The sequence below is a fragment of the Manduca sexta genome, chromosome 27, assembly GCF_014839805.1.
Source record: "Manduca sexta isolate Smith_Timp_Sample1 chromosome 27, JHU_Msex_v1.0, whole genome shotgun sequence".
NCBI lineage: Eukaryota > Metazoa > Arthropoda > Insecta > Lepidoptera > Sphingidae > Manduca > Manduca sexta.
The window spans coordinates 2,973,875-2,988,439 of NC_051141.1; the positions used below are offsets into that span (position 1 = coordinate 2,973,875).

The 14,565-nt window shown below is 36.1% G+C and overlaps 1 protein-coding gene across 1 annotated transcript in view; it reads right to left on the reverse strand.

Moving 5' to 3' along the window:
• LOC115448547 (multidrug resistance protein homolog 49) overlaps positions 1-14,565 on the reverse strand; it is a 25,568-nt gene extending 11,003 nt beyond the window's left edge. Inside the window, exons 1-12 of the mRNA XM_030176004.2 lie at positions 14,403-14,565; positions 12,240-12,282; positions 11,537-11,733; positions 8,255-8,399; positions 5,786-5,886; positions 5,363-5,534; positions 4,879-5,003; positions 3,799-3,994; positions 3,079-3,303; positions 2,638-2,824; positions 886-1,028; positions 539-747 (exon numbers count right to left, since the gene is read on the reverse strand). Of these exons, the coding sequence (XP_030031864.2) occupies positions 539-747; positions 886-1,028; positions 2,638-2,824; positions 3,079-3,303; positions 3,799-3,994; positions 4,879-5,003; positions 5,363-5,534; positions 5,786-5,886; positions 8,255-8,399; positions 11,537-11,733; positions 12,240-12,282; positions 14,403-14,428 (1,769 nt within the window). The 5' untranslated portion in view covers positions 14,429-14,565. The remainder of the gene's footprint in view (positions 1-538; positions 748-885; positions 1,029-2,637; positions 2,825-3,078; positions 3,304-3,798; positions 3,995-4,878; positions 5,004-5,362; positions 5,535-5,785; positions 5,887-8,254; positions 8,400-11,536; positions 11,734-12,239; positions 12,283-14,402) is intronic.

Below are 14,565 nucleotides of genomic sequence, written 5' to 3' on the forward strand. Positions count from 1 at the left end.
GCTGGGTGACGTTTGCTTATGCCATCGTGGTCTGCACCATACACCTGGCTGGCGGATTTTCCAATCAGATTACAAAAAATAATTATTGGTAGTTCCTTCGTATGCGAAGATTCCTCTGTGTAGGTACTATCGCAAAAATCTTTCTACCGCCCAAGCAGCAGCGTGTATGCACTGTTGTCTTCCGGTTTGAAGGGTATTGTAGCCAGCGTAATAACATTAGGGTCTCTTCCATTTCAGCTCGAATTAAATGGTTTAGTCTCATATTTCTGCTGCGTCATTATGCTGTGAAACAGCTTACAGCATACGTGTTCCCTTCTTCCTACAATTTGGGTCCTTCAAGCAGAGCGTGTATAAACAATTAAGCAGGCCGGCATAACCTTGCCGACCATACGGAGATATTTATCTCTCGGCGGTCGATGTTTTTGTGCATTTCTCCAATTACCATCAAGTGCAGTGAGCCCACTTTGTATCTTATGTCTCAAAGTGACAAGCGTAGTGGAGTGCAACAGAAATAAAAAAAAACGAATTATTTTCCTACCTATGAGAGACCGTGATAGTAGTCCGTCCCACGCTAGCCTTATCTAAGGCGGCTTGCACCTGCTTCTCGGAGTAAGGGTCCAGAGCGGAGGTGGGCTCGTCCAGCAGCAGCACCGCCGGGTCCCGCAACAGGGACCGCGCTATCGCTATCCGCTGTTTCTGACCTCCGGAGAGGGATGCCCCACGCTCGCCTATCACTGTGTCGTAACCCTTAAAAAAATGTTTACAAAAACTGCTAATGGATAAGGTAATTATGCTGGATTGGGTTTATAGCTTTGTCTAACAAAAACACGCATGAAGAGCTCACATTTGAATATTTAAAACTAAAAAACAATATAAGTTACTCACGTTTGGCAATCTTGTAATGAAATCGTGTGCGTAAGCCATTTCCGCGACCCTTTGCACCTCTTGCCTCGTTGCTTCAGGGAATCCTATTGCTATGTTATCGTGTATGCTCCCTCGGAATAACACTGGTTCTTGACCGACCACGCCTAAAAATATTGCATCAATAAAAATAACATGCTGTTGAAATAATATACTTAGTCTGGCCATAAATACTGTTACACTTAATTATAAAAAAATATTACATTTGAATTTCGAATCTGTCATTTTTATACGATTGTTCATTGTGTTTTCTCATTTTGGCGCCAATACATTGTAAAATATTTTGCGATATTAAAATGGTGTGGGGTGATAAAGAGAACCGAATCGCTGTGATAGCATTACACAAAGTAGGTATGGAGCCAAATGCAATTTTTAAAACTCTCCATACACTTGGTATTAGTAAAATGTTTGTGTACCGGGCTATTAATAGGTACAATGAGACCTCCTCTGTTTGTGACAGAAAAAGATCTGGCCGTCCACGTAGTGTTCGTACGAAAAAGGTGGTCAAAGCAGTAAGGGAAAGAATTCGAAGAAATCCTGTCCGAAAGCAAAAGATTTTATCTCGGGAAATGAAGATAGCACCTAGAACCATGTCGCGTATTTTAAAAGATGACTTAGGACTTGCAGCCTATAAGAGACGCACTGGCCATTTCTTAACTGATAATTTAAAGAAGAATAGGGTGGTAAAATCGAAACAACTACTGAAGCGGTACGCAAAGGGAGGTCACAGAAAAATTTTGTTTACGGATGAGAAAATTTTTACAATTGAGCAACATTTTAACAAACAAAATGACCGTATTTATGCTCAAAGCTCTAAGGAAGCTTCCCAATTAGTCGACAGAGTGCAACGTGGACATTATCCGACTTCAGTGATGGTTTGGTGGGGTGTTAGCTATGAAGGAGTGACTGAGCCATATTTTTGTGAAAAGGTATCAAAACATCGGCACAAGTGTATCAAGATACCATTCTTGAGAAGGTAGTTAAGCCCCTTAACATCACCATGTTCAATAACCAAGTATGGTCCTTCCAGCAAGACTCGGCGCCGGGTCATAAAGCTCGGTCCACGCAGTCTTGGTTGGAATCGAACGTTTCGGACTTCATCAGAGCTGAAGACTGGCCGTCGTCTAGTCCCGATCTTAATCCGCTGGATTATGATTTGTGGTCAGTTTTAGAGAGTACAGCTTGCTCTAAACGCCATGATAATTTGGAGTCCCTAAAACAATCTATACGATTGGCAGTGAAGAATTTTCCCATGGAAAGAGTGCGTGCTTCTATTGATAACTGGCCTCATCGTTTAAAGGACTGTATTGCAGCCAATGGAGACCACTTCGAATAAGCTTTTTATATTTTTAATTGTTTTATATTTATGTATTAAACTGACACACTGTAAAAGTAATAAATGTTATTTGCAGTTAACAATTTTCTTTTTTCTTTATTACAATATTTATGGCAAGACTAGGTACTTACACTTGAACTTAATTTAACTGACTGTATCCTACTGTGTAGCAGGTTTCGGGAACATTATGGGAAGCTGATGACTTGTCTTTCGTGACCATCTTGACCTATCAATATTGCAGTGAGCTTGACATATGTTTGTTTTGTGTTTACCTTCCGTCTTTCAGGTAACAGGTTATCAACCATAATAACATTTCTTTCCTTTCCTACTATACTCATCTGGCTGCTACCACTTCTATTTAATTAAACTGCTACACTAACCCAATGAAGACCTCAGCCACCCAACATTAAGTGACTTGATGTCCCTCCCGTCCAGGTGCACTGTTCCTGAGTGTGGGTCGTAGAGTCTCTGCAACAGTTGCAGTATGGTCGACTTTCCACATCCAGACGATCCTACTAGCGCGACGCACTCGCCTCTTTTTATATTCAGCGAGAATCCTTTTAAAATCTGAAACAGTTGTAATGATTAAATGTTAATAGCATAGAGTACGTTATTTCGAGACTTTCGAATTGTGCTGAATATCCCCAATAATTAATATGAAATTCTAATCATATGAGTCCCGTGGCCACTCATATTTTAATCAGTAAGTAGTGTCATTTTTAAATATAAGACTAAAATATGATCTTACATTTTAAATAATATCGATCTTTTATATTGTTGAAACCTCAATTTTTTTTAAAAAAATAATTTTAAAAGCGTACCTTAATTTCTGGTCGGGAAGGGTAAGAGAAGTAAACATCGTCAATCTTGATGTCTCCGATGACGCGGCGCGGGGTCAATCCTTCCTCAGACATGCTATCGATCTTCGTCTCTCTGTCGAACAGCTTGAATAAAGTGGTCGCAGCGCTTCGGGCCGACGCGAACACTTCGGCATGCGGGACGCATAGAGTTATGGATTGGGTCGCCATGTATATTAGGAACAGAATCTGTGAATGTTTAGAATTTTTGTTTAATTCTTACACACGGCTGTTAGCGGCTTTTCAGCTTTCGTGCACGTGGATTGCACTGACGTCGTCAAACTAAGTGATTCAATAACGACTTTCATTTTAAAACTATACGGAATTAAATAATTACGCATTTTATAAGGCTCACATACTTGAGATTCTATCTAGGTAACACCCAGTGACCATATAGTAACACCACAAAGACTAAAGCTGTCGCCAAGTGCTCTTGTGTCAGTTGGAAGGACACACTTGGACAATTGTAAAGTAACAGAATATTAAGGGATTTAACATTTCTGTCTCGGTAATGGCGAAGGCAGAGCAGTGCCACGAGTGCTTTCAAGGTTCAGGTCTCAGTGTTGTGTTGCTACTATGCGCAGTCATGTACTCCTTAGTTTTCATGACTTCGCTTGGTATCCGGCCCAATGCTTACTTCTTTCTTACTCTATTTTACACATTTAAATGGAAGGCCATACTTACAGAGAACACAACACCAGTAACGTAGTTTCTTTCCTCATCAGGCTTGTCGAGGTCTAAGAGGACAAGCCTGGTGCCGTAGGTCAAACCTATGGCGTTCAGTGAATACGTTAGGACCCAATTGAAACCATTCCCTAGCCCGGAGTACAGCCCGCGCTTGCGGCCGTAAGTTTCCGCTGGCATTAGCAGGTCTTTGTACCTACAAAACATACGCTTAAGTTAAGAAATGTTTCCTTTTGCCGTCTAACTCTTTTTTGTGACCGATGAATATAATTATATTATATTAGTATTGGCTTTGGATAAAAACAGCCATTAGCGATTAAAATTTCTAAGAGACGCATTTGGTTTAAGTAGGTACTAGCATTGTTCTATTAAGGTCCATTGCAGTCTCAGAGTTACACACTCCAGCATGATTTATAACGGTAACGCATTCATTAATTTTATTATTCACATTGAACTATATAACCACGTGTTACTTTTTCATCTTACGCAATAAGTAAGCAAGTTAATATTGTCTAGGTGATAAAGTTATCTTTATCAACTATTTACGAGTATTTGCTGAGGATTTATTGTTCTAAGACTTAACTCATAATTGTTAGGTATTAGGATAGATGTGTTTTTCTTATTCATTGTTGCATGTCTTGCGAAATACCGTGGAAAATAAGGATATAAAATTCATACTTCTCACAACTATTCATACTCTCCACTAGTTTGTCGCTGCGAGGAGAGCTATCAAAGACAATAACTCTTTGATGCTCGCTTGTATCAGTCAATAACTCGGTCAAAACATTCGCCGAGAGACTCCTAGTGTCATTCTGTACCACAGTACGAGGAATCTCCTGTCTCACTCGTATACACCCAATAGCCCCCTACAAAAACTATCGGAACTATACACTCATCTCTCGATGCTCGTTAATTCGTTTCTAGTTCTACTCGCGGTTTATCGTCCCTGGTGCGATAAGTGCTTTAGAGGATGGACAGGCTTTTGATCTACAGCATTCCTATGTAGATTATAAAATTGATATTTCGTCTTCTCTGTAGGAGATTCGAATTTAAACCTAACAAGTAAACCTTATATCTTACCTGTCCACTTCTTTTTTCTCTCCGCCAAAAGCGACGACTGTTTTGACCGATTTAAGGATTTCTTCCGCTTGTTTTCCAGCTAGACTGTAAGATTCCATTTCACGTATGGAAGATTTAGTTTGGTACTGAAAAAGAAAAAAGACTATAAAGTGAAACTAGCTTTTATTTAATAGCCTAGTATGAGATATGGAGAACTAGGCCATTATTTTTTTATGTCCTTAGATCATTTTTAAGCTAACGACACTTGATGCGTATGTACATACAAGCTATTTGTCTGAAGAGATTGAACCCGTTTACTTCATGACTGACTACCTGCCCACAGCGCCATAGTCATGGACGTAATAAGTGTTCTAGACTAAATTTGAATGTTATAGAAATGTATAGTAGTTGTAGGCTGCCTCAAATTGCTGTGGGCAGAAACGGGCCACTTGGTCCTTCATCTATATGGCCTATGGCCTCAGTAGCTGTTGCAATAAATACTTACATTAGAGAGATAGACAGAGGCACCGATCGAGAATGGCATAACAACAAGGCATGCTAGCGTTAGTTCCCAACCTAAAGGGAATGAAGTACAAATGCAGAGTAACGACGTCCCTACAAGGTTCGATACTACCGCCAGCTTCTCACCCATGCCATCTTTCAGCTTCTGCAGGTCTCTAGAACATTCCATTATGAATAAAATCAAATATAAGTTAATGATAATCCTATTTAAATAATATTCAGTAAATTAAAATACGCTGTGAGAATACTCGATTTGAAACTACAAATAGACCAAACTATAAAAATACAAATTTAACAGTCATAGAGAAGTCACATATTTTTAATGTAAACTTTAATAGAATTTGTTTATTTCTAGTTAGTTTACAAAAATAATCTTTTTACGGTAAAAATTATAGTAGGTACTTACTCTGACATTTTTGAAGCTAAGTTGAATTCTGAATTTGTGTCATACCAGCTCATGTCTTGTCGAAGCACAGTTTTTAGAAATTTTAAGCGAATTTTTGTGATCTGCGTAAAAAAAGTTAAACTTTAGGACACAATAAAAGATTTTTTATGCAGTATTCTGAAATTAAATTTAGCACCCAGAGGCTGTGACAATAAACATAATGCAAAAACTGCAAAACAATTTTTTGTTGTTTATACCTAGCGTTACTAGGACTTTTCATTGGCTACAGAGCCACTTTAGTATACTCGAATATTAGATGACTGGCTATAGGTTGTCAATGATGCAGTGTTAAATTACTAGATTATGATGTAACAAGACTCAGTAGATCTAACCATAAGCAACCGTAGGTTATTAAGATCCTGCACTGCAAAGTTACTTTACTGCACCTGATCGCAAGTGCAGTGAGGTCCAATACAATGTGGATTGACGCGAGATGATATCCCTTCGATAGTTGATACAATTATGCGGGCCCGTTGGAACCGGGTATACACAGACTGATCCCGGAACACTTACGTGGGTGACCCACGTGATGGGTTTTAACACCGTGTACGGTGGTAGTTATTTGGGCGGATATAAAATATATCTTACCATCAGTAATATCTATACTATCTCGATGTAGCAAATATGTTTACGTCATATCTTTACAATTTTTAACAGTGACGTAGCTTATGTTCCTTAATTTAGTCAGTTGTTCAGCTTGAACAACATATTATGCACACTTCATAGCTAATGTCGAGTAATAAATTGCGCGTCGCATGTAGCATTTTTACTGCATCTTTATAATCGATGGGCAAGATGTCAACAAGGAGTTAATAATGTTCAATAAATAAAGAGTTATATTAAAATCAATTGATACGGCAATTGTTGTATTTATTTTGATTTGTTTACGATGAGGTATGTAGAGTTTACGAGTATATATAGTACATATATATTGATCTATATTTTGCAAGTGCAGTAGTATATATATTTATATATACATATCATTGGATGCACCGAGATAGAATTTTTGATGTTATTAACCTTGTTTGAGTATACTTCGCGGGCACGAATATGGAAGTTTTATATTATGTGACTATTTCCTTTCGGTATAAAATTTGCCCCATAGAACTCATTAGAAATTTTTACAATAAATATCACGTATAACTTAGTTTAAATATTTAGTGTTAGGAAAGATTTATAAAAAATAGTGGAAAAAAAGGAACAGTAAGAGAAATTATATTGAATACTTAGCATTATGATGCAGGAAGAGGAAAATACGAACAATAACGTAATTATACGAGTTTGAGATAACAGTAATTATACTTTTATGTTTATATTTTAATCGCCTGTTTGAAAGGAGCTTAGCACTAGTTTATTAGGAATAATAAAATATTTAGCAACGTGATGTGGAGCGATATGGTTTCATTATCATGTTTAGGTAAACGATGAGTAAAAATAGTACATTTTAGAAAGGGACTACTGGCCATATAAACCGTTTTCAACTTTGAGTATAATATATTAAACTATTCTTGAAACACAAAACTCGAACTAGAGCTTGAATTATTATGCCTAGTATGCCTGTTATGAGCTTTGTCAGAGGGGTATTAAACAGCATATAATTGAAAAAAAATGATGTGAAAAAAAAATTTGGGAAATAAAATTCTGCAGATCCTCATTTGCTCAAAGACATGAGGTGCTCTTGTGAGGTTATATTTATAAAAAAATAAATAATATTATGCCGATTGCGCACATAAATATGGCCAGTTGCAAAAATGAATCTACTCGCTATATATATTTTTTTTATTATGATCAGACGCAGCTAATTTTAAATATTCCTATTTAAGGCAAATCATGAACATAAATACGCACACCCACACATACACACACCGACTAACACCCATGTACTTGTATGATTTTTAACTTGTTTTGTATCTCCAATTCTTTTTATTAATTTTTTTTGTAAGGGTAACAGAAGGCATAGCTTTTTTATCAACGCATTAACTTCCTTCGAGCTATGTTTATCCCCATGACTAACTAATATGTATAAGAAAAGGGAAAAAGAGAAAAGAAAGAAGGAAAAAAATACATTTAATACGTTAAAACTTAATCCTGTATCTCTGAAATTTATAACTGTTACCTTCTGTTCAAGTACAAACTATTGTAAGATTCCTTGGAATCTAGTTTAGTCATTATCTATCGATTTTAGATTGCGCTGTATTTAAAGTGAATTCACATTTGAATCATCTAGTTTTAAGAACACTGTACCTACTTTATCCTGTCTGTAACCATTACTTGAAATAAATATATTATATGATAACCGCTGCTAGGATCAGGCGTTCGAGAAACGTTGTTGACTTATGTGTATTAAATAGGGAAAATCTTAAGGTCCTGACTTTACCTTGACAGCATCAGACTACACACCGAAACTTAGACCTATTTATACAGCCATACCTGTCTGAGTGCGCTCCAGCTGATGAGCGCCACTGATACGATATTACAGAGCACGGAAAGGCTGAGAGCCGCCAGCATGCCGTACGCCATCGCAATGGCGTCCTCCAGCAGGGCGGCCATGTTCTCCTCGTGAGAGGCATTGTACCTGCAACAATGTCCCATTCATTTGTTTTTTTCTTGGTTATACGGAAAAAGTGGTTTTGTTAAAATTACCATTATTACGAGTGATAGAAAACATCGACTAACCGCTGCGCATATCATCAATTCAGCGGTTTATACTAACTTCTAACAATCATCTAACCATATCTAATACTACGTTTCTATTATAATATCAGCCCTGTATTATATACTTGCCCACTGCTGAACACGGGCCTCCTCTACTACCGTGAGGGATTAGGCCTTAGCCCACCACGCTGGCCTAGTGCAGATTGGTACACTTCGCACACCTTCGAAATTCCTAAAGAGTACTTCTCAGATGTGTAGGTTTCCTCACGATGTTTTCCTTCACCGTTAAAGCGAACGATAAATTCACAAAGAATACACACATGATTTTTTAGAAAAGTCAGAGGTGTGTGCCCTTGGGATTTGAACCTGCGGACATTCGTCTTGGCAGTCCGTTCCACACCCAACTAGGCTATCGCCGTTTATTAGTAGGAAGTAATACAAATAGTCATAGAAAATGCATTTGTCGGCAACGTGAGTAAAGAGCAGGCGCATATCATTAACGATATGCACGAGTGCATCGGATACTTATCGATAAAGATGCTTTATCAGTGGTACTTATTACTGGAGAGGGTTGTACAGCTGTATAGATGCACGCGGGCTTAGAAGGTAGCTTATTCTGAAACCAACTCATACTAACTAACTAATAATGTAGGAAAGCTGACCTACATAATTTTAGCGACTACCGGGTGAACTGAAGAGTCTCGTTAATAGATAGTACTGCTAATATTGCACAGTAATGAGGCCAAATTTATGGTCACCAGATCGCTAGATCACAATCACAAGGTACTATGTATGTTTCAGTAAAAAAAATGCAATAATCCCGAAAAATAATTAAAGCAGATACTATGAATGACTGTCTTTTAAATTTTTACCAAAATAAAAATTCTAATTCTTATTTTTCTAACATAAACACGTAACAAAGACCCTGTTATATTGAGCTAGCGTGATGTCGCATGGCATAGAAGAAACTCTATACCTTACTGCCGCTCAACCGCACTAGTGCCAAAAACATTTAGTGGCCCTCACATTTTAAAATTACTGACACAATAGATATAATTAGCCACAGCTGTATTATCATTAGCAAACCTATTTGATATTCACACAATCATTTTTACTGTTTTGGCCATAAATTTGAGTGAATAGCATAATACAATATACATTCAACGTAATGAACAGCGTTGAAACTGAACGTCATAAGTCATAAGTAACGTGTGCCCTGCGCTTTATCTACTCGTGTAACAGACTTTCACGTTCGTAAACAGATAAGTATTGTACAAACCGCTATTAAGAAGGCTAATAAAATCATTCGTTCAAACAAACTCTTGATTATATTATTACGTCGATTTGCAAAATGTGAAATCTTATTCTGTCCTTCATGCATCATGGATATGATACGTCTTCATGAATTGAAATAAATAGGAAGCAATTAATTCACATCGTTACTTCAATTAAAGATGACATGCATTGTTATGATACTCTGTAGAGCAGGGCCTATTTTTATATATGTTTTTTAATAGGCAAAAGACAGGAAACAAAGTATCTGCTGATTAGATGGTGTTTTCCGCCAGAGACAACCACAGTGCCAAAAGATTTTTACTTGTTTCATAAGTATTTAAAGAAAGGGGGTGTCAGGAAGAATGGTCAGAAATATTTCTATGAACGTCCTATATTTTAGTTACTTTATGTTGTATTTTTAACATTTAATATAATATCTACGATTTATTTAAGTCTAGCGATAATAATTTGTACATTTTGTTCAGCCCCAAGGACAAAGTTTTTAAATAAAGTATAAACATTAATTCGTTATCTTAATCTGCCGCACTTTTTTATAATGACGAAATCATCTATCTGAATAACATAGGGATTTTTAGACATATTAATGAGGCGAATAAATATAGATGATATTCCGAATCCGATATCCCTGATTAATACCTATAGTAAATGAAACCTGGATAGCTACACAATGGTTTAAATCAACGAATAGTTCGGCATGAATCGGGAACAACACATTATTTTATGATAAAATACAATGTTTGTAATGTTTAGGAAGAGACAACAAGCACTTCAGTTATCACTACACACTTCATGGGGCGTCATTTATATAAATATTTTCCGTGCATTCGCGATCGCTTAACTAAAACTTGACTAGAAATAGATCATTGTGTATCACAATTTCTTACCGGCCATTGGAAAAAAAAGTTATAGGTGTATACTATATGACCTTGACCTTGGACCTTACAGGACCTCGGAGAGATTAGACGGAATTTCCGTGCTTACGGGACTTACGACTAGCTACTTCACCGCTCAGTATTATAAAATGCGAACCGCTGCTGATACTGGCTTACGGGAGTTGTAGTGGTCGGTGTGAGGGCGGGAAAGTCTCTACACACTTGATAGTTGTTAAAAATAGAAAGTATAATTTGTTATTTCGGGTTACACATGTATTATCTTTGGCATTACTTCATATTACAATTTGAATCAGGAGTTAGGTTTAGTTAAAAGGTTCGTTCGCGTAAACAACATTTTATAAATAAATTTAGCTGAGATGCCTCTACAAAAAGCCTTTTTATTTGGTAATGAGAGTTTCCTGTATTAGTTAAAATGTTTGTAAGATTACCTGGGACAATTGACAGTCAAAGACAACGCCTGGCCCAAAAAAAACATTTAAATGCGTATACGTATAATACGAATAACATACCTATAGATATTATTAGGAGTCTCGGAATAAACAATTACATTTTTGTTAATTCATAAATATAAATATCTGATATTATGAATGGAAGACTCTTCGAACTTCGTACTATCTAAAATTTATATGATTGTAAATTATTATAAATTTAAATTATTGTAATCTTCAAAATTTTCAAATTTATTACCTATTCAGCTGTTCTTTGGATCTATTACGTATTTTGTTCTTTCAAAAACCACGACAATATTTTCTAATATTTTGTTTCATTCATATTTTACACATACAATTCCGCACCAGAGCTTTCCCAGGGAATGTAATGCGGTATATATGTATGCATGTTCATGGGATATTAAGGGAAATCTACTTACAGCCTCCGTCCACCGCCAAACACTGTGGTGAGAGGTAAGTACGTGGAGACATGGTTCTGAAAGGTTGTTCTCTCCACGAATGACGTGCTGAGTTCACCAACTTGCACCAAGCTGAAGCACACGCCGCCGCCGCTCAGCAGCCCGAAGACAATTCCAAATATTGTGCCTAATAACTCGCAACATGACGCGTAGCGGTACTGGAAAAAATGGTATAGATTTTAGCAGATGCCTTTTAAGTAAGTGGAAAGGCTCAGCCCTCTATATGTTTTTTTACACTGCCAAATGTTCCCACTGCAAATGATCGTACGTAGAGTGGGGTCCATTAGGATGTCGACTGACGAGTGATGATTACCCCTCGATGGTCGACACAATTAGGCCGGCTTCTTGGAACCGGATATATGTTTGGCTTTGCGTATACTTTAATTTTGTTTTTCACAATGTTTTTTTAATACTATTTTGTATCATTCATTTTGCGACGCACGTGAATTTTTGTTTTCGTCCAATAAACAAGGTAACCAAACAAATAAGGACAACGGATGCAATCCTAGACGCATTATGTTATTTCCTTAAGTAAAGTAAGTGGGAATTCTGAATTAATTTAAATTATATATTTTTACTTATAATAATCTAAAAACCTACGACAGGAAAAACCTATATATATTCTTTGTTATGAAATAACTAAAAGGTTTTTATTGATACTTACGATTTGAAAATACGAAACATTGCATTCCACTTCTTCAATGTCGCTGTAACATAGATATTTTATTAAATTATATTCAAACCGAATGTTACGTTCATATTTAATCTTTTCATTGGCTCTTTAGTTTAGTCTCTTGTTAGCAGCAGTGTGTGACTTAAATAAATTAAGTATGAATGGGAAACATCGTAAGTCATAGTTCATAGTCATCTTCATTTTCTGTGTGGTTGTCAAACGTGCCTATACAATAATAAAAACAAGATGTCGATCAAAAAGTCCTGGGAACCAACTTCGATGTTCGAGTCGGGCAACACTTTTTGTAGATATTTGTAGTGTTTTTAGAGGAGCTTACAAAGTAGACGTAAGACTACCGGTCCGGTACCGGACTACTAGTCGGTCCGTACGTAACAATGAACTAATTAATAATCTATTCTACAGCAAGTGTCAAAATATACCCGATAATGGTATTTCACGACCGAACATTATATATATCAAGCATATAATTATGTTCAGTAAATATGTACCATCGCTCCCCTACTCACGCTGTATAGATGATATAGAATTTTGAGATCGTGGAGGCTCAAGTTCAAACCTTCTCTTCAGGTTGATTGGCAGGAGTATCCAATCTGTATTACTAAGCTAGGATTCCAAAATAAGCAATTTTTTTGTGGTTGAAATATTTTACTAACTTTTATTTAACTTGTAAGGTATGTATGTATGTGTGTTCGTGTCGAAACTTTCAAATGAATTTTGAAGTAGTTATCGTCAACCTATTAAGTGGAAATTTAGCACAAGATTTTAGTTTGGATGACAATATATGGGTAGCTAAACTCAAATTCAAATGTAAGGGTTTGCTGAAAAGAATACTAAGAATAAAACTACTTTTATTAGTTATTTTTTACGCATGCCTATAGTGTGGATATCAAATCAAAGAGTTTAGAGAAAAGTATGAATAATAAACTGACGTCTGCTTTCAAGTCTTTGAGGAAATGGTATACTACTGCCTGGCTAAACGGTAAGACAGCGGAGTCGAGTCTTACCAAATGTCAACCTGTAATCTGGGCAAATTATATAGGCGATAAAAAATTCAAACAAGATGGCCGCCATACCAATTTTAAAGTCACGTCTTAGCATAGGTTAGGGATGCATAAATAATTGTTGTTTGGATCCACAAGGACCAATTGTCAGCGATAAAAAAAATTAAGATGGTGCCCATGACTTAGTGAAATGGGTGTGAAGTTTTGTAATCCCGGGGGCTTTTGTGTCGTGAATTATGATTTTGGCTCCGAACTAGTCGGGCCAAATCTTGCAACCAAATAATAGAAAAAAGATTTATTAAATAATCTTTAAGAAGAAATAACCTTTTAATTGAAAAGCTCTGTTGGAACTTGATCTTGACAAAAGCAACTATCGTGACATGCTTTTATCTCTACATTGTATATACGTAAAACAGAGATTGATTCCATTTAAAGGTATTTTTTTCTTTTTAGATCATTTATTATTTATCCAAAAATACAATTGTCTAAATAAAGACATTTTCCATACACATATTTTATATTTAACTGTGGAAACATGTAATTGGTGTTTTGTTATTTTTCTGAATTGTATTTTGTAACACTGTATGTTCCCAAGTAAAATAAAATAAAATAAATAAAACATAAAATAATTTAATAAATTTCAGTCTTATTCGTAAACAAACAAAGTTCAGGATTATACATACACTATTATTTAAGAAGCGGGCAAACTCTATTCGTTCTATATTTCATGATAAAAAACTAATCAGTGTATAATTTAACCCCTTTTATATTTAGACCCTTATATTCACAGTTAATATTATGATCTGGAACCTACACAATATTCAACATAATTATTATAGCATGGAGTATAATATTGCAATAGTTCGCTATTTAAGCGCCTTAATTTATATTGCACAAACGTCACACAAACGCATCACAAATACTTAAAAAATAAATGCAATATAACATACTTTTTATAAAATAAAACTGTTAAACTACACGAATCAAAATGACTATCACGATAAATATTTAATTTTACACATAGTTCATTTTGTAGTTGCAATTAGAAATATATTTACTAACAACAAAATAGAAAATATTTCGTATAAAAATTCGCATAATATAATCGCTCAGCAAAAGTATGAATACTCACGAAACTTTGTTTTTCTTTGCACCCATTTTTTCCGCATACACTTATTTCCGTTCACTGGGTGACCTAACGCGAGCGCCTTTTGCGAGGGCTCGCGGCCTAATAACTGCGCTCCAGAATATTTTAGCGAAAATCCCGCACGTGTATCAATTGCAACCAGCAAAAT